This window comes from Leptosomus discolor, chromosome 23 (genome assembly GCF_034619465.1).
Source record: "Leptosomus discolor isolate bLepDis1 chromosome 23, bLepDis1.hap2, whole genome shotgun sequence".
NCBI classification, from domain to species: Eukaryota; Metazoa; Chordata; class Aves; order Leptosomiformes; family Leptosomidae; genus Leptosomus; species Leptosomus discolor.
Genome location: NC_141413.1, coordinates 8,952,489 through 8,972,516, shown reverse-complemented (window position 1 = coordinate 8,972,516; position 20,028 = coordinate 8,952,489). Strand labels below are relative to the sequence as shown.

The 20,028-nt window shown below is 54.3% G+C and overlaps 2 protein-coding genes and 1 pseudogene across 3 annotated transcripts; all 3 read right to left on the bottom strand.

Annotated features, from left to right (window-relative positions):
- Positions 1 to 374: 374 nt before the first annotated feature.
- On the bottom strand, positions 375 to 12,365 carry GINS4 (GINS complex subunit 4). The gene is made up of 8 exons (XM_086477071.1): positions 12,267 to 12,365; positions 11,945 to 12,031; positions 11,520 to 11,633; positions 10,934 to 11,031; positions 10,515 to 10,603; positions 10,076 to 10,166; positions 9,864 to 9,970; positions 375 to 400 (listed from the first exon to the last, which is right to left on the bottom strand). The coding sequence occupies exons 1-7, from the start codon at positions 12,363 to 12,365 to the stop codon at positions 9,874 to 9,876; spliced, it is 675 nt and encodes a 224-aa protein (XP_086333197.1). The 3' UTR covers positions 375 to 400; positions 9,864 to 9,873.
- LOC104350593 (protein phosphatase 1 regulatory subunit 3C-B pseudogene) lies at positions 2,962 to 3,969 on the bottom strand (annotated as a pseudogene).
- Positions 12,366 to 12,667: 302 nt separating the features above from the next.
- GOLGA7 (golgin A7) lies at positions 12,668 to 19,644 on the bottom strand. Of its 2 annotated transcripts, none has more exons than XM_086477104.1 (5): positions 19,534 to 19,644; positions 17,972 to 18,124; positions 17,527 to 17,628; positions 16,312 to 16,375; positions 12,668 to 13,951 (listed from the first exon to the last, which is right to left on the bottom strand). In XM_086477104.1, the coding sequence occupies exons 1-4, from the start codon at positions 19,642 to 19,644 to the stop codon at positions 16,328 to 16,330; spliced, it is 414 nt and encodes a 137-aa protein (XP_086333230.1). In that variant the 3' UTR covers positions 12,668 to 13,951; positions 16,312 to 16,327. The 2 variants fall into 2 exon arrangements, with proteins under 2 accessions (XP_086333230.1, XP_086333232.1); XM_086477106.1 differs by having other exon boundaries at positions 12,668 to 13,948.
- Between the last annotated feature and the right edge of the window lie 384 nt (positions 19,645 to 20,028).

Sequence of the window (20,028 nt, the reverse complement as noted above, 5' to 3'; positions counted from 1 at the left end):
ATGAATGTGTATCCTCCCAAGGCGCCGCCGAACAAGTCCTGCTGTGGGGCAGCTTGTGAAGAAGCTGGCAGCAAAATCCCCTTTGGGCTGCTGAGAGCATGCAGAGTCTCTTCACAGGGACAAGGTGGAGTCCATCCCTGAGCCTGCATTGGAGGAGATTGAGGGAGTTGGCACTTGCAGGAGCCTACCGTATGTGGAGTTATTATTGTTCTTTCCGTGAGGACACAGGCACTAGCGCAGATCCTTGCATGACGCCTGGAACAAGTTTAATTCCAGACGCCCCTGGCATCCACTCACGCTGAAGGGTTGTTATAGACACGAATGAAGACTGTGTCCCTGGAAAGCTCTTCAAACAGCGAGTTGGCTTCTTGGCAGACGAGGCACTCACATGCCACCACCACTAGTGGAGGAAAGAGAAACTGAAGTCAGGCAAGTCATGCAGCTTGGAGAGACGTCAACTCAAAAGAGGGTGGCAGGAGGCCAGGGACAGTGGGCTCTGAAACCTGGAAGGCAGTGCTTGGGCTGAGGTCACATCACTCAGAGCAGCTCCTGAGACACAGCAGACTCGGACCGGCACTCCAGCTGCTGCCTGGCACTGTCACATGCTTGAGAATCACCCCCTGCTGCTACTCGTCCTGTATTTTCATACACCTCAGATTGAGCAGACTCGTGCAGAACCACGCCTAGAGCCCAGGATACTGCAATCAGGTCCCAAGTACCGGAAAGGAGACAATGGAGTGACAAAAAACCTTTCCTCGTGACAAAGATCTTATCGCCCCTCTCATTTCAGAGGCATCCATGAGCACTGAGCTAGCCAGGCACCCAGATTCCTGGGAAGGCATCACGTCCTCTACCCCTGTACACACACCTCATCCCGGTCACACGGGGCAGCTTCACAAACAGCTCAGGACAGGAAGCTAGCCCAAGGGGAGAATTACTGATGATGATTAGCTCGAGTGGAACTCATTGGGGCACAGGGACCAGTCAAAGGTCAGACACTCGGCGCTACAGCCCTTCCGGGGGAGGATGCCCTCGGCAGCAAGGGTACGCACAAGGGCAGCAAAGGCTGAGAGGAGCCTGCTCGGGGGAGATGTCCCTTTGGACATCACCTTCACCTGGCTGCAGAGTGCCACCCTGAGGACGACATTCAACAGGTACCCGGCAAGCACACTGGAGCAGAGGAGAGTCTGGGAAGATCCTCTTGCTCCCCTGCACAGCGTGCTCCAGCTGCTGGCTTAGCGCTGCTATAACAGTAATGCCAAGAATATCGTTAGTGCTTCAAAGGAACACGCACACCTGCATAAACCACGTCCTGGGAGAGGCAGCTCTACAGGCACCCGTGTAACTGCCCATTATGCCAGCGCTGTCACCCATCAGAACCAGGCCTCGTGCTGGCAAACTGGTCAGACTGGCCACCTGAGCTGGCAGCTGCTGCCCTAAGAGGGGCTCAGCTATTGCGCTCTGTCAGTGTCACCCAGTGGCGCCCCGTCAGGGCTGGCCACGCACCGGGCAGGCCGCAGGGCCAGCAGCCACGTGTGAGGAGCCCCGGCCAGCCGCAGGCAGCCCTGCCTGCTGGTACAGCCCCTGCGGCTCCCGCAGGGCGATGCTGCCACCGCCCCCAGGCTGGGGGGCGGCCCGGCCGGCCCCACCGCCGTTCCGCCCCAGCGCAGAGGCAGAACCGCGATCGCATCCCGCGCCCTCGGGGCTGCGGCTTCAGGCTGGGCGCCCGGCGTCGCGAGGAAACCCCCTCCACCCGCACCGCGGACACGCGTAACGGCGCGCCCGGGGCCGGGCCCGGCGCGGCTGCAGCGAGGCCGGGGGCAGCGGCGAGCGCCGTTCTCAGCTCTATTCACCGGGAGCACGGGGCGGCGCGGCTGGACACGGCCCACGAGCGCAGCGAATCGCGGCAGGGCCGAGGCTCGGTCCGGCGACCTTCGGCCTCGGCGTGTGCGCGCCAGGCAAGCAGGTGCTCCGCCGGGGTGGCGCGGGGGCGCCCCGCAGGGCCGGGCGGCGGCGGCTGCCTCCCGCTCCTCCGCCGCGGGCGGAGCGGCGGGGGCCGGGCTGTGGCACCGGGGACGAGGGCGCTGCGCCTCAGCCGTGCGGTGGGCGGGCCGGGCCGCACCCGGCGCGGGGGGGCGCTGCGGCGCGGCCTGCACCACGGCGGGGAGGCCGCGCTCCCCGAGGCGGGCACCGGTTAACGGTCCGCGGCCGGGCTGGGCCCTGCCCAGGCGCCCCGAGCCCGCCAGGCGCAGCGAGCGGGCGGGCAGGGGGGTCGGCGGCCCGAGGCCTGTGCGGGGAGGCGGGGACCGCCGCGCCGGGCCGGGCCAGGCCGAACCGGGCCGGTCACGCACTCACCTGCCGCCACTGCCGCCGGGCCCCGGCTCCGCCCCCGCCACGTGCCGTGCGCGCCTCCGCCCCGCGCTGCGTGCCCTAACGTCAGCGCGCCGCCCGCGGGGCCGCGCCCGCAAGGAGAGCACCGCCCCCTCGCGGCGCCAGCAGAGGGCGTCCCCCCGCCCCCAGGCCCCCCCCCCCCCCCCCCCCCCCCCCCCCCCCGCCCCGGACACAGCCACAGGCAGGAGCAGAACTCGCAAAGCGCCGCCACTTTATTAACTCCCCGTTACAGCACCAACGACCGGAGGCGCCCTCGCCGCAGCGACCGCCCGCCCCCGCGGTGAGCCCTCCTCGGGAGCGATCTCTGCCGAGGCCCCGGGGCCGGGGTTGCGCACACCCTCCCCAGCAGCCCCACACAAGGCACTTGGGCAACACCAGGACCCCCACAGCTGGCGCAGATGGCTCCTACCCAATGGACTAGGTCCGCGGGCCACAGCCTCCCCTTGTTGCTCGCCCCCTCTGTCAATAGCATCGCCTCAAGAACCTACAGGCAGAAGTCACACCAAGCAGCACCTTCCAGTCTCAGGGGCAGGAGCCAGCAGTGAAGAAGCTTCCGCAGAGAGTGGCAGTTGCTCGTTCAGCAGCAGGCTGGACACGTGGAGGATCTAGCAAAACTGTGAGCAGCGTCTTCTGCAGCTGACCCCTCCCCAAAGACCCTTGTCCCACAGTCTGGACATAAAAGGGACCTACACCTCTCCACATGCTGCTTTCCTACCAATAAGGAGCCTGGGTCTCTGAGCGCCGCCAGGTCTGCAGGTGGGAAAGGACCAGGGCGGCAGCCTGAGAGGTGCCAAGATGCTCCCAGGCCCCGTTGGCACTCTTCACAGCGTGGGAGGGGGGGCGGATCATGCCCACATGGCAGATCTTGTAGTTCTTCCCGTGGTTGTTGTCCCAGTGAGTCTTCTGTCCGCACTGGAAGAAGATGCAGAACTCTGTAGCCCTGCGGGAGATGGATGGCTTGGGCAGGGCAAGCTCAAACGAGAAGATGTCTGTGTCAGCCGAGCCATAGGTGCTATGCATGTACTGGCAGGAGACGTCCCGGAAGCTCTTCCAGCCATCAAAGGTGATGCGGACCATCACTTTCTTCTCGTACTCGATGTTTCTGACCTTTACTGTCCCTGACAGGGCACGGTCCTGGATCAGGCAGTTCTCCAGGCAGACAAGGTTGCTGTGCAGGCGGCTGCGGAAAGTCATGTAGTCCGCGGAGGGCTGTGGGAAGTCCAGCACATACTTGCACGCTTCTGGGCGTGAGTCCCGCAGCCTAGGTCGGAAGCAGGCAAGGTCAGACAGGGCATGCTGCAAGTCACAGAGGTCCTCCTCGATCTTTGAGAAGAAGCGGACAGCCGTCAGCGAGAGCCCCTTCATGTCAGCAAACACGACTCTCTTCTTCTTCTGGCCCTTGGAGCCCTTGGTGCTATCTCGCCGCTCGGGCTCGGGGTCTGTGCTCAGCTTCTGGTTGAGACACGACCGGAGGGGCTTGCGCCCCCGGCTGCCCCGCAGCTCCTCGTAGGAGTTCAGCAGCTTGCAGATGGGGGGCGAGTGGCTCAGGCAGAGCCGCATGGCCAGGTCCACGGGCATGGCCGGGGGCGCGCTGGCCCTCGCGCCGTGCACCCGGGGAAGCCTAGAGGCGAAGAGGGGGTCAGGCGACGCGGCCCCGGCTGCCGCGGCCCCCGCTGCCGGGCTTCCGCCCGCGGCGAGCCCCTGCCCTCCGCCCGCCCCGCCCCGCGCTCACTCGCCGCGGCGCATCGCGTCCCGCCCGCTCCGCTCCCGCTGGCTCCGCGCGCTCAATGGTCATTAAGGCCGTGGGACCGCCGGCGGCCCGGACACCCCCCGGCCGCGGCGGCAGCCAATCAGCGCCGGAGACACGCCCCCGAGCGGCCAATGGGGGCTCGGCGCTGCCCCGCCCCGGCGGGCTCAGCACGCCCCGCCGGGTGGCACCACAGCCCCCCCCCGCCCCGGACACCGGGACCGAGCCAGCCCAGCCCCCCGCGCGCCCGAGACCCGCCTCGCCCCGCCGGGTACCGCTCCGGGCCGCGGCCTCCGGCACCGAGCGCGGCGGTGGAGCGCGCTAACGGGAGGCGCAGCATCGGGAAAACGCGTGTGCTTTTAGCGCATCAGCGCGGAGGAACCATCAACGCCCGGCGGGAGCCGCGGGACAGGGAGGAGCGCGTTCCTCTCGCGCCGTCCTCAGCGCAGGGAGCGCTGAACTGGTTTTATACGTCCCCTTTCAGGCCCTGCCAGAAGACGGCTCCTTCCAGGGTGTCTAAGCACAACGACAGTCCCAGGCTCATCCTCTGCCAAAGGCGACCAACTCAGGAGTTTCCTACCCCAGTTCCTTGCTTTGAAAAAGAAATTCACCCACACCCGAGCAGGCAAGAGCCACGGTAGTGTCCCCAACATCTATCCCCAAAACCACCTTCACTGTCCAGCTCACATGTGACTCCTTGACAGAAAAGGCTGTCACCTCCATCAGATCACCCCTGCCCTGCTCTACCGGCTAATCTCTCCGGAGCTGTCTAGCCATTTACGTTAAGCAGCCCTGATTGTTCCTGCTGACAATACAGATTTTCATCAGCTCGTGACACGACCTCAGTATTTATATGTGGCTGTCCATCGCCACCGTGCCTGAATGTCTCCAGCACAGTGCAAGGCACCTCTCGTGGGACAGCTGGGAAAACCCAACTCCTGGCTGGCACCAATCTGCAGTTCAGCCCTGGTCTCAGTCAGCAAAAACATCAGGAAAAAGGCAAGAGTCACAGTGGCACCATCCCCTAGAAGGACACGTGGCACTCGTGTCACTGCTGCCAGACACCCCTGCCTGGGAGGAGCAGGACAGCGGCCTGTGGGTCACCAGGAGCCAGATGCGCTCGTCCGGCTGGGCCCACAGCAGCCAGAGGTGTGTCTGCTGTTGGCCAGTGCTGCGGGGTACCACCCCCACATGGGGACAGACACGTCTGCTGGGCTCGGCCAGGCCTCCTGCTGCCAGTGCCAGCTGGCACGCTGCAGCAGGAGCCCCGAGCTGAAGTCCTGGCTGGTGACCAGCCTCAGGCCTGAGCTGGAAGCAGAGCTCCCAAGTTCTGAGGCCAGCCTCGGATGCAGGCAGCACCACACGTCCTTCCACAGAAGTCAGCTGGAGGACCAGCATACTCACCCCTACAAGGTTTAGCTGGGGCCACAACTGTCCAAGTTACAAACCCAAGTGACATTTCCCGCAGTCATGACAGCAAACTGCCCCCCTTTTCTCTGAACTAAGGGCTCTGGCTCATGGTCTCACAAGTTGTCTGCTTTGAACCTCTGAATACTTGAAACTTTTCCCTGCAGATCTTCCAGTGGTTTCCCCGCCGTGTAGGAAAGTTTGTGTTACGACAACTGAGCAATAATCCTCACCAAATCACATTATTCATTTGACATAGTTTTCCTGTAGATACCCAGGAAATAAGAAATAGAACCACCTTTGGATCACTTTTCCTAGATGGGACTTCCAGAGGAACAACTCCCTAACTCTAACAGAGGTATTTCTCAACTCCAGGAATGCTGCTGTCACCCAGAAGCACAGCAGCCGGCAGCCGGTGTTAACCAGGGCACTGGAAGAAAGCCCACAGAAAAATACCAGGGACAGGCTTTCCACCTTTCACACACAACTGGGGCCCAAGGGAAGACAGTCCCCCTGCGTGCTGTGGTGATGGGTGGCACACCAGATGACTCCATGTGCTCACAAGCACAGGTGCCCCTCCAGCACATACGATGCCGGTGACAAGTCTCTTCCCAGCAGCTGCTTTCCGAGAATCATCCTTTCATCACATCCTCAGGCTGACAGTGCGTTTCCCCGCACTTCGGTGACTTTGGGGAGTTGACACCGGCATGAAAGAGTCTTCCTAGCAATGACACTGCTTGCCCCACCTTTCTCCTGCACTCAGGAGAGCAGATCCGGCTCAGGCCGGGAAATCACAGCTCACCATCAGTGCCCTCCTCACGACCTCTTTCACCATCCACCTACTTTGCATTTAGAGCTAATCACTCAGTAAACCCAAGCTATCTCCACCTTGGGAGGGAGCAGAGAACAGGGGGTGCATCTGAGCCCAAGCTTTACAGCAGACCCCATGGAAGCTGCTCCCACTGAAAGTCCAAGCCAAAAGCATCACTTCCTCAACAAACCTGCGGACGCTTCCCCTTCCCCGAAGACAGACAGGACAGAGGCACAGTGCTAGCAGTGAGGCAGTATCCAGTCCCAGAAGCATCCCAATATTTAGTCATGGAAGGACACAAAAAGCAGACAGCAGCGTTTTCAGGTATGCCAGAACTGAATCTCACTATGAGCCTGACTGATTTCAGCCTGCTAGCCATCTTCAAAAACCCTGGCGACGTGGCCATGTGCCAGCTGTCGGACTCCAGAGAGGAGCTGTACCAAAGGCACTCTGGACAGAATCAGGTCCAGTTAAGATTCAGCTGCTAGAAGAGGACAGGAGACCATTGCGCTCACATTGCTGCAGCCACGTGAGATGCAGTGGTGAGGCAAGTACTAGCTGTTGGGATGACTGTTCAAACTTAATAGGGCCAAGGAGAAAGTCTGCCAGACGTGCCACCTAGACATTCTCCAAGCAGCTCTCCTACAGCACGCTTCTGCAGCAGCGGATTAACAACTCTGGCTGGGAGCTTCAGTCACCTCTGTGAAGCTGCCTGGGCTTCCTGGGGGGCTGTGCAGAGGTACGTGCCACTGATTCTTAAGGATTAAATCCAGCTTCCTCTTAACGTCTATACTTAAACAAATCTTCTTTACCTAAATGGATTCATTAGGAACACTATAAACCACACATGCAAAGCCACTCACACTACAAGATGCACCCTGTCACCCCCGGCTGGCAGGGGAGGGGGAGTGTCAGAGGAGCACCACGCTGTTCCTCACACGGACCACCGGACCACCGTGCAGGGAAGACCCTGCCCTGAGAAGCACGAGCCATGCACCTGACAGGCACTGAGCTGAGGCAGCGCGGGACACCCTGGCTTCTCCCACTAGCAGAGGCATGCACGGGTCAACAGGGCCAGGGGAGCTTTTCCTCTCTGTGACCAGCACGAAGGAATCGCTTGTCCCCCTTGCCCCAGCAGCTGTTTCAGCAGAAGGGAGTCGGACAGTTTCAGCCCTCATAACTGCCATCAGCTCTACTAGAACCCCTCACTCTGTGCAGGGAAGGTCTTCAGGTCATGCACAGCACAAAGCTGCTTTCTCCTGAGCCCACGATTACAGTTGTTCCATTTCAGTGAAACTGTCTGACACTGGTCTTAAATGAGGCATCCCAACACCTACACACTGAAGCTTTCCAGAAAATGCCCTCTGGCTCGCCACTTTGCATTTGTTCTACAGATCCACGTCTCCCTGCACGGGGAGCTGAATGCTCTCCTGCAGAAATCAAATACAGAGTGCTGGCCTGATAGGAAGCAGCACAAATAACACACAAAGCATAGAAGGTGGCCCAAAAACAAGACTCCCATTCTCATGCTGCAGCAAGAGACCGTTCTGGGAAGGCTCCGTCAGCCTCATGCTCCAGTATCTTTCTAAACCGCACAAAGGCACCACAAGCCCCCACAAGCCTACAAAACTCCTCAGAGCTCTTCCACAGTGCTCAGCTGCTGATCGTGCAGACCATCCTGTACGAAGGTCCTACCTGCTCTAGAGTTCACCGACCAAGGCAGCCTTGAGCTTGAGGATTAGCTGTAATAGTGGTGCAATCTCCCTGCAGTCAGCCAGTCCAAGGAAGCAGGTTGGAAAAGGCTGAAAAAGTGGCAAGCCTCTCATCCCCCTCACTGGACTTGGTCTACAGGCAGAATTTCAAGAGATGAATTAGCAGCACATAAACCCTCCGTGCAGGACCTGCTCCGGTCTTGGCTTTAAGCAAAGTCTGTGCATGTAGCAGAACCATGGACTGAAACTCAAATTTTACACGGGCAGTATAAAGACCCTACAGCTCTGGCACAAACAGCCTGAGTGTGAACCAGTTGCTCTGGTTAAGGAGAGGTTTGTGACAAACCTGCAAATACTGTCTGACATTTCCAAAACTTTGGTCATGATTGCACCACTTGCAATCTGATCAGAGAAAACACAGCTGTCCATGGCTCCTGGAGGCACTCACTCCTGGGCCACGGCAAGAAACGCCATTGTCAGCACAAGGTCCAGGTAGCAATTCCAAATCCAAGCTTACTCTGCAGCCAAATCTCAGATACCTGTAATGGCAAGGGTAGGTATTTTACAAGGATAGCGCTATTATTGCCAAAATGCCAGGAAAAAGCAGCATAACTCTCTGGCCATATTACAAGGGGCTGTAGTGACACAACTGCATCCACACTAGGACACAGGCTGCATAAGCAGAACAAAGCTTGCACAGCCTGCCTTCCTCAAAGGCAGGGCCTGTCCAAGGAAGGACAGACTCGCCGTTTGGCCTGCAGAACAGTGCTTCAAGGGAGGAACTTGATGCAAGTAGAAACCCTGAATTCCTAAGCTCATGGCCATCTCCCAGGTGATATTGTCATAAAAGACCACGGGAACAAAATTGGCAAACTCTTCACCCTCCCTTCCCACTGCAGGTAAGAAGCCGGTGATAAGTACCCCACACAGCACCCTGTGGCTCTCCCCTGCTCACCCGTGATATTCCTTTTGCTCTGAGCTGCAGTTTCCATCCCTAACGTGTTCCAAATGCCCCCTGCTCCTTCTGCAAGAACCAAGATTGCTCTGCCAGCAAACACTTTTATGGGTGGTGTTTTTTTGCTCAATGGATCATGTGGCAAAGATGGTGCAGAGGTACATCCCCTCCGGTTCACCTCAGAGCAATTGGCCACTTGCACAACATCCAGGGCTGCACAGAACCTGCGACAAGATCAAAGCTGACGGAGACAGGTGGAGTTTACGTAGCTCGTTGCCACACCATTCGGTCAGTCAGTTTCCACCCAACAGCCCAATTCAAAGAACAGTGCTAAACTGGAACAGGAATGAACACATGGCTGCAGGTTTGAAAAGAGAGCACCCTGCTATTTACAAAGGCTGTATTTGCCTTTGAGGACAGATGCACTCTGTCCACACCTGCTGTCAAACCAGCCTGGGATCCAGAGAAGCAGCAGCTGCACTCATCCCTCCCTTGGGACTCCAAGGGGACTGTGGCAAGGCTGCTGCAAAGCCTTGTTGGAGGGAGTGCCATGACACAGACTGCCCTCGCTCAGGAGCACCAGAGAAAGGAGTCTGGCTGTGCTCTCCAGACAATCGGCAGTTTGGTGAGCTGCGGGGGCAACGAGCCCCTTTGCACCAGCAGAAAGATGTCCTGCTGGTTTGTTTGCACACTTCCAAGGGCCTTTCCAACACCACCACTGCCCAGCCGCGCCCGGTGCGAGCTCGGGGAGGGGGGGACATGGCCCGGGCCCGCCCTGGCGGGTGGTGGCGGCTGCTGCAGCTGCCGTCGGTGCCACCACAGCCCGGGCCCTGCACTTACCGCTCACCCCTCAGATGAGCTGCACCGCTCCTGAGGCCACCAGCGGAGCAATGGTCCGGTACCGGATCAGGTGCTGTGAGCCCTCCTCCAGGTCGATGGTGTACTCCCTGCAGAAACAGGCGTGCCCTTCAGCCTTCCTGCCCACCGTGCCCCACGCCACTCTCTGAAACCCAACTCATGCAGGTGCACTGCACGGGGAAGCGCCCACCTACCTCTGCTCATCTGTCTCCGGCTCAACCAAGATGTTCTCCTGCCGCTCCAACACCCTCAGGAACACAAACGAGTCCAGGTTGGGCTTCGGGACTGCAGACAACGGATTCAGGGCACAAGCTCAGCACTCGCCTGTGTTCCTCTGCAGGACAGCGAGCTAACAGAGGGGTACAGGGGACAGCAAACTCATGGCCAGTGAAGGGAACACTAGACACTTCTGATCAGCGGTAACGCATGCGCTGCCTCAGCGTAAGGCAAGACTGGACGGCAGGGGCCAGCACGATCCTCTGACAGCAGCACCAAGGGGCCACACAGCAGAGGAGTGTTATGACACTGTCACCACCTCATCTTTGCTTCTACGGAGTGCCAGCTGCAGGACTAGCCCTTAACGTTCCCTGCTGCTGTAATTTTCAGATTACCCTGCAGTCTGGATGTACTCACCCGATTTTAGGAGAGACACTTTCTGCAGGTTGGGCGGCATGTGTTTTAGGGCCACGTTCTTCAGATAAGTCTCTGTGTTTGCCATGTACCTGAAACAAACCATTGAGGCATTTACTGGTTTAATCAAATACAGACTTGCAGGCTGAGTACTGACTCAAAATGAAAGCAAGCAACATCTTCTGGTCCCACAGGCATGGCCAGAGACAAGCCTAATGGCTTGTCCTGGTAACTGGCTCAGAGTTACCAGAGCTATTTTATTTCAGCTCTTTCCTTGTCCAGCAGAAAACCTCCTGGTAAAAGCTGTGATTCTTACTGCAAACCTGTCTAAGGCTGACAGTCTCAAGAACTGTTCAGCATAACACATGGGCGAGTTCTATAACCTAGAAAAAGGGAGGGAGATGCATCCAAAACATACTCACTCTTTAGCAAAAGCAAACTCCTCTGGTGATAGAATGGAAGGCTGCCCTTCAGCTCGAGACTTCTCCTTCTCCAGGACATGAGGGAAAAACTTCTCTATCTGATATTGGAACAAAATCCCAAAGACTGTAACAGACCTCTCCCAGGAGTTCAGTGCCTACAATCGCCACTCCCCAAAGGCTTCCCCTGCAAGCAGTAGTCCACTGTTGTACAGGTATACGCAGCAGCTGCAGGCCTGCCCAGTACCTGCTCCCAAATTAACAGCAATATGGTCAGCTGGGTTCTCCAAGCTGCACAACCACATCTGTACGTGGCAGGACCCAGGCACAACATGCAAGCATTTGGTTGTGCCATCCTGGGCCCAGACAAGGTGGGCCTGGGCCCCAAGAAAACACCCACAGCAATGCTGTGATCCTCCATCATGACAGAAAAGCATGTCTAAGGAATGAATTCCTTGGGACTGTACTTTGGAGGACACAGAGGGTGTGCTTTAACTAAGCGACTTACTGAAACAGGAGGCCTTGTATAAGTAAAAACCACTTCTGTAGTCACCCTTTTTCATCCCCTGGGCAGCACAGCAAGTATTACCTTCACAAGCCTACATCGCAAGTAGCTGCTGAGCACGTAGCGGATCCTTTCAATCTCCATGCGGTGAACGCTGACCTTCAAGTCTCCACTCTTTGCCCGCTTTAGGTTTGCCTCCTGCAAGGAAAGGCAAAGACAAATTAAATGGTTGAAATGCCAAATAACAAGAAACAGAGGGAAGATGGGTTTTGCACATAAGGCCCGCAAAAAACAGACTGTAGCTGCTTTTGGTGACACAAAGCACCCTATTTCCTTGTGTCTCCAGTCCCCTCCCTGAGACAAGCTCAAAGAAGGGGCTCAGAACAGCCTTATCTCAGGGACAGAGGAGCAGACAATCCCAGCAATCCCAGAGGAACCCAAGCATGTACCTGCCATGCCAGGCACTCAGGCGCCTGCCTGTACCATCACCTCAGTCCAGCAGAACCTACCATATGATCCAGCTGCTCCACAACACACTCAACGATCTCAGGCTTGCTCTCCAGCAGCTCTGGAGCAAACTTCTCATTCAGCCAGGCCTGAAAGAAGGCACGCTGTAAGCAGAAACAAGGAATGCACCCACTAGATGCCCCAGTCCCCAGAGAGGCCAGAAACTCATCCCTCCTCACCCGCTCCGGCGAGCCAGGGGCCTGGACCCCGCTGCCCCACACCTCCCCCAGAGAGCCCAGGCAGGGCCCAGCTCTCAGGCACGCCCCAGATGCCGCCCGGGAGCCCAGGGCCCGGCCCTCAGCCGCTCTCCCCAGCACACACTACCTGCTCCAGGCTGCGGATGAGCTGCGCCGGGGTGAGCACCAGTTCCTCGCTACCCCCGTCCGAGTCTCCCTCCGTCCCCTCACCGCCCGCTGCCGCCATCCCGCCACAACCTCCCGCCAATAGCTACGGGCCTCCGCGCATGCGCGGCCCCCCCCCCCCCCCCGCATGCGCCCGGCGCCGCCTAAGTGTCCCGCACGGCGCAGGCGCCGACGCGACAGCCCCTCAAGATGGCGGCGGCAGAGCGGTGCCGGGCCCGGGGCTGCGGCGGCTGCTGAAGAACAGCGGACAAAGCGGCTGCGGCCTAGGAGGCGATCGTGAGGTGACGCTGTCACTGCCTGCTCGGGGACAGCGGCACCGCGCGCCCCCTGTGCGCGGAGCAGCGCTGGCAAACACGACACAGACACGGTTTAAGAAAAGATTTACTAATCCGTCAGTACTTCTGCCAATATTGCAACAGATGTGAAAGGCAAACACTGTTACAGTTTAGAAAAAACAAGTTTTATACAATTAAAATATTAAAGAAATCTCAAAAAAAAAAAAATCAGTGGCTGAGTAACAAGCCTGGAATTTCAGATCCAGTATTAGCACCTACAGCACCACCAAACCCCCAAACACTCGGATCTGTTCTGCAGAAGTCTTCTTTTCTAAATACCTGAATTCCTTCCACAACCAGACAATGATGCTCAGAACCTAAGCCAGGACATCCTTGCTTTGATAAGGGAAAAGGATGGAAGAGATAAATACTAAGCCAGCTTGGTTTGTAGGAACGTTGCTTTTGCAGGTATTGCTGAGGAACGCCAATGCATGGGGGTACTAAATAGTTCTACTTTTCAATAGTGTGCCAGCAGACAGAATTAAGAAACCATCTTACACAACATCTAACAGTTCGTCAAATCAATGTTTTCCTATAAATTATACGTAATAAGTCCATAAAGAAACAGTTTTACACTTCACATAATTAATCAGAGTATGGTAGGAATTGTTATGTTTATTGGTTCAGCATCCATTTTATTCTACTCACTGTGTTATGAACGAATAGACCCCCTCTTCTGGTGAGCACTGACAGATGCAATAAGAGCACACATCCAGTAGCAGAAAAACCACCAGTATTAAAGTCCAGCTATTCCTCCCCCTCCTAGGAATAACCAACACCATTAAAACAAGTAACAGTTTGCCTTCTGAATTTCCATGAGAATCAGCACGGGAAACATCAAATGCTCATTGCCTTGAGTCACTTCTCGCCAGGCAGAGGCACTGTGTATCCCCTCGCTCCAATATCAAACTGGAGGGAAGGCCTTGTTTCTGGAAAATTCCCAACTCTGACTTGCAGCTTTCCAAAGCCCGACTGATGTACAGAGCGGTTTAGGAACTAGGGAGGAACAGCACTGCACTTACGTGACTAAAACCAGACTTCTCTTGGGCTAAGTGCCCCATTTCTTTCAGAAGAGTACGTAGCTTTACCACTTCTGCTTTTTCTTGGGGAAAAAAAAAAAAAGTGATCTCATTGCTTAAAAGTTTGCCACAAAATGGATGCTGACCAGCTAGGTCACCCCATGTGGAGCAGTTTTAGGAAGTTAGTCCTTGTAGTAGATGGCACTGTGGATCTGGCAGCAGAGAAAGGAATGATGCTCTAAAGTAGGAGGTAGGGGAACTTTGATACAGCAAGTCCACTGTTGAGCTATCTGCTAGAAAAGAAATGTCATATTATTAGAATCTATGACTAAATAAAACCAGCAAAACTCTACACAAACCTTTACACAGCCATATTTTGTTATCTTAGGAGGTATGTAGCAGCAAAGGTAGGGCTACCATGTGCTGTGGTCAGTGTAGCAGGAACAGAAGCCAACAGTCGGTTTCTTTCTCCATAACAGGCATAAGTATTTCCAGTCTCTTTTCTGCAAGCATTGCCAACAACCTAGACTTAGACTACCATCCCAGGACCTGCAGAGGACCCAAGACAAGGGAGCCAGCTCAAATATGAGCTTTACAAAAGCAAAGCTTTAAGGAAGGTCAATAGGTATTTTGGAAACCCAGGGATAGTAATTTCGCAGTTCTATACTGCATGCAGTTAGCATGATCCTTTATTTTAGTCTCTCAAGTACTCGGAGCACTCTTTTCACTTTGTGACTGCCAAACAGTATCAGGAAAATTAAGTACTTTTCAGCAACTTTTTCCAGTTAAAGCTACCAAAGCTAGAAGTTGCTGGCCACTCTTAACTGAAAGCATCACGAGTAAAGATATTTGAGTGAGAACTGGAACAGCATCCAGCTGAAAAACTGCAATAAAAAGCTTTTGTATGCTAGAATACGCTCAAGGACAGAGTCATGGAAAGATTTTTCCACTTAAAACTATTGGGTAGGATAAGGTCTCAACTGCGGCAGCAGATCTCAGAGTTCCTCTGAATTTACAGAGATGTTGCAGAGACCATGAGAAGTCCCAAGACATGCCACCTATTCCTAGCCAGAGTCATATCCTCTACCACTACCCCAGACAGAAAGACAGTCCATGTTTTGTAGAGCCCATGTAGGCTGCATTCCTGAACAGATCATCAGGACGGCGTGCAGGCTCCAAATGACTCAGAGATGAGTACCTGACAAAGCTCCACTCCCAGACCAGGCTTACTTGGGTCCTCATACAGCTTTCAAAACAAGTGTTTACTGGCCACAAATATTTGCAATTCATTAAACTATCCAGAACTTCATCATACACGTCTTAACTTCATTTTAAAAATTTCAGTGGTTTGACAGAACTAGCTTTTACATAACTGCTCAAAACCCACATCACCTAGGAAAACATTCCTCGGTGATTGATGTGAAAAGAGTCGCGACAGATGGCCTGTGCCAAATATATGCAGATGCAGCTGATAAAACACAAACTTATTCCAAGAGCAGAACACAGGTGCCATGCAATACAACAGATTCCCAAGTGCTAATAGCCAGATAAAGAAGGGTATTTTGAGACTGAATTGGCATCTACAAGTGATGCCAAGTTACAAGCCAGAGTTGTCTACAAACAGGTACGCATCAGCAAGAATCTTCATCGTTTTGCTTTACCAGAAACTCTTATCATGGTTTGCTCCAGCTTGTCATAGGTTAATCTGGTTTATATGCACTGTAAATACGGGTCAATCATAAGCAGACTACCAAAAGAGAAATCCTAGAGACATGTAGCAGAGGCAGGTTAGAAAAAGCACTAGAAGAATTTAGTAACACTACCAGGAATAGCAGCGTGCATTTCCCCTTTGGGCTGCGTAGCAGCAGCAGTTCACTGTTCAGTCCCTTCTGGAACAGAAAAGCTGCCGCTCAACAGTATATAGAATTGAATCTTCTACATACTCAGAAGCAAGAAGGTAAGACACAATTACTGGCATTGATTTGTTCAGGATTCTGAGGCTAATAATCCTGACTTCTAGGCAAAATACAAGGGGATCCTTAACATGCTGTGGATATGACCTTGATTTCACAAGTGCTCGGAACATGGAAACTTTTAAAATAGACCCTGGTACCACGGAAAACATTTGAGAGGAAAAGCTGTATCTTTCACAACAGTATGGGAAGAGCAGGTGCTAGCACAGCACCATTAACAATATCTCTTGAATATTTCTCTCATGCTATTAGTACAGAAACTGTTCAGAAATCCGAAACAAGCATTCAGTAGTGACCTATTCTCAGGTCTAGATTTAAGGGTTAGTCTTAAGTTTGTCTGTTCAGAACCTTATGACACAAAGACTTCATGAGAACAAAAAAAAAAGATTCTTTTACCTACAGAACTGAGAACAATTTTGGGCATAAGCTATGTTCCTACGTATTTACACAATCAAGAACTGAATTTCTCTAAAGGTAAATCTGGTATTGTCTGATCCGTATTAACATGCAGTGACATAATGCCAAGTACTGATAGTTCTGCTGATTCAGAAAAGGTTTATGTGAACAGCCTTTGATTACATACAGTGGTGGGATAAATATTCTGTCTCAGTATGACAGCATCTACCCCTCTGAGCGTACAAAACAGGTTGAGATGGGTCTAGAGTAAGGTTAGCATGTACCTGAGACTCCACAGTTTTATCTTCCGCTGGTCATACCTCTGTCTTCATAAATGGTAATTTCAATCTGCACAGAAAAGCTGTTAGGGAAACATACTATAAAAAGATTATGAAAACATAACCCAGAAAAAAAGGCAGAAAAATTTAGGATATTAGAACCTTTGATTTTTCTGCCTCATACCTGCCGTTTCCAGGGTAGTTTCAGAGCTAGAAAGCAAACGGAACATAAGAGATGCCCTGTCAGGTCAGACCAGCAGTCTATCCAGCCAGGATTGTTCTGACAAGAACACAAGATGCTGTGCGCGGAGCGTTTGTGAGCCTTGCCACCTTCTGTTAAATTTCAGGAAAGGCTATGCACTGGACACTTCTACAGTTCAGCCACTAAGTCACTAACCAAACTGAAAATGCTTGCACTCAAGTTGAACGGGTTTTTTCCAGGAGGTGTGTGCACAGAAAAAAGCAGAAAACATTGAGAATAATGAACTCACGTAGGTGACAGCTACAAGCTACTTAGACAAATACACAGATAACCCAAGGAATAGCCTTAGCGTGCATTTAACTGGCATTCTGTGTCTCAAGTTGCTCCAGATCCAATAGTCTCAAAAAGCGATACACGTGTCTCATTCTACCCCTAGATTTGCTAGGCAAGGTCTTTACAACGACTAAGGTGATAACTAGACAAAATGCCTGCAGTGTTCAAGAGCTGAAGAAAACCAGTTGAAATAAGCCATGCCGGAACCAAGAGCAAGTGCTAGGCAGGTACCAACTTACAGTGGTGCCATATGGAGAAATCTTCACCAGACCCTGAGCCGAGGGCTGCAGATTAAGCGACAGCCATCTCTGGCTTTCACGTCACCAGTGTCTATCCTACCAAGTCGGTCACTTTTTTCCAGTCAGAGAAACTGCATTTTTAGAGGCCACTGAAATAGAGGAAGCACCTAAAGTGCTGGCAGGACCCTGTTTATACATACTGCATTTTCAAGGAAGCCTCAAAGGATGGATTCCAATACTGCGTTTCCATTGTCTTCTGATGTGACAAATCTTAAGGTACTAAGATCTGACCGAAGAATAGCACACCACGGAGCATTAACAAGAGTAATCACACATTCTGCTGTCTCACACACCAAGCATGACCAGAGGGTGCTACACTGAGGTACACAGGTAGCACATCACAGGTGGACAAACCAGGAGACAATCTAAGAAACCACAGAAGGATACAACTCTTAGTCCTCTTTCAATGGGGTCTGTCAGAAGGAGGCCCTGAGGAGCATAGATCTTCTCATTCTGTTCCTGAATGAACTTGGCAATTTTCTTTAGAACCTGGTGATAGAACAGCACAGAAGTCACAGCTCCTTCATCAGGTTTCCCGACATTCCCCAGCCACGGCACAGATACATCAATGCTGGGAGAGCCCAGCACACAACTAGGGACAGAAAGTGTGTGACTCCTCTGAAGCACACGCAATCATTATGTTACTCAAAGTGACTAACGTAGAGAAGTCTGCCTGGTGTACGGGTGGCATCGCTCTGCAGCAGGATCCAGAGTCAACGTGGAATTGGTACAACGGTGCAAGTCACAGAAAAACCTACCAAGAAGTAAGTCTCTGACTGAAGTCTATGAGACACACTGCCTTCCCAGTACAAGGTAAAGCAAAGCAGCGCACCTTTTCATAATGCGTTTCCATGCACAAGAAGATGGTATAGGCAGTCAGACAGGCGAGACACCCTTCAAGGTAAGACTGGCCCCCGAGTTTTTCAGCTTCTGCATAGAGGTTGTTCAGTGTTCGGACAGTCTCTTCAAACTGCTGCCTGTCAATCTGCGAGAGAAGTCAAGTTTAGCTGTCATGCCCTGAACATTTCAGAACTCACTGATATCTTCAGGTATCTGCCTTCATTTATTGCTTATTTGCACTTCCACACGTTGCAGCCACTGTGTTTAGAGCCAAAGTCTGAAGGACGCTTTGAGTTACAGACCTGTAGTTCCTTCTTAAGTATCTGCCAAGTGATTAGATCAAGTCTGACTGCCAGCACAACCTGGACACAATTAAGAGTAACATAACTAAACCAACGTGCAATTCAATCAGGAAAAAAAAAAAAAAAAAAAGCTTAATCCACACACAAAGAGTTCTGCTAGACTAAAAAGAGCAGTTCGGGAGTGGACTGACAGAGCTAGCTCTTAATATCAGTATTGCCTCGCTGCTGCAGCGCTGATCAAACAAGCTCTCAGCAAAACAATACAAACCAAACCAGAGTAACAAGGAAGAGAAGTGCAGGAAGAAAAAGGCATTAGCAAGGAGCATTTTTTTCCTGTCAGTTGAAGATACTGCATCTGACAGCATTTAAACAAAATGAAGGTACTTGAGACGGCACTTGTGAGGCTACTGAACAGGCTCAGCAGAACTGGCTGGACTCCACAAGAGAGGACAGTGTTAGTGCACAATACAACAACACACGCTTTATTCTCACAGGCATAATGAACACATTCTATTTCACTGCTACAACAGAGAGCTGCCTTCCTGAGGATTACAGAAAGCACAAGAGACCAGCATTTCATAAACACTGAAGAAAAGTGTTTTTAACTATTTTTCATGCAGCTTTTCACCGCAAATGAGAAGTATGTTTTTACCACAATTTACCAAAAATGCCATTTGGACAACAAACAACGCTTTTATGCCAAAAAATAACCAATATCCAAAGCAGGCTATGCCTTCAGACTTTGAAATCACGCCCCTCTCACGCTGTGCATAGGACTGTAACAAAAAGAGAGGATTAGAAGGCGCTCGCCGCCGCCAACGTAAAAGCCAGGTGAGAGACCTTGGCACAGCACCCTCGGGGTGCGCCGGAGCAGAGCTGCTCCCAGGACAGGGGCACGGTGAGAAGCCCCACCGCCCTCCCACCCCTGAAGGGTGACCTTCGGTGCAGGCACGGAGGTCTGTGCGGAGACCTACCGCGTGCTCCAGAGAGGGGCGGAACGGGCTCACGGCCGCGCGAGCCCGCCCGGTCACTCGTGAACGCCGCCCAGGCGCCAGGCGGTCCCCGCCCGCAGGCCCTCGCACCCGGCGGGCGGCCGCGGGGGCCGGCCCTTCCCCACCGCCCCGCGGGCTCGGCAGCGCCGCTCCCGCCGCGCACAGCGCCGGCTGCAAGCCCCAGCGGCCGCGGCAAGGTGGGCGGCGGGGGCCGGCCCCGGGCTGCCCGGAGGGCTCGGAGCGGGCCCGCCCCGCCTCACCCTGTTCTCCAGCTCGGCCGGGAACTTGCTCTGGAACTGGCACCGCGTCCCGCCGCTGTAGTCGCGCTGGATGAACACCTTGCCCGACACGGGAGCCTGCTGCGGCCTCATCGCGTCGCCGCCAGCCGCGGCCGCCGCCGCCCAGTGCGCTCCGTTCCGCTCCACCGGCCGCCGCCGCTCACTTACGGCTGTCGCAAAAGCGTCTGGACGACTCCGGGCTACGAAAAGGGCGGAAGTGCCATCTGGCGCACGCACCGCCGCCTCGCCGACGCGCGGGAAGAGGCAGTACGCAGGCGCAACCTCGTGGGGCTGCTGAGCGGCAGGATCTGCGCATGTGTGTGCGCACCGCCTGCTTCCCATTGGCTGCGTGGCGACTCCCCCTGCCATGGCGGGCATGGTGACCCCGCGGCACAGCCCGCGAGACGCCCCTACACCTCCCGAACACATGGTGCAGTCCTGCCCCCCGCCCCCCCGCCGCACGCAGACATGGCACAG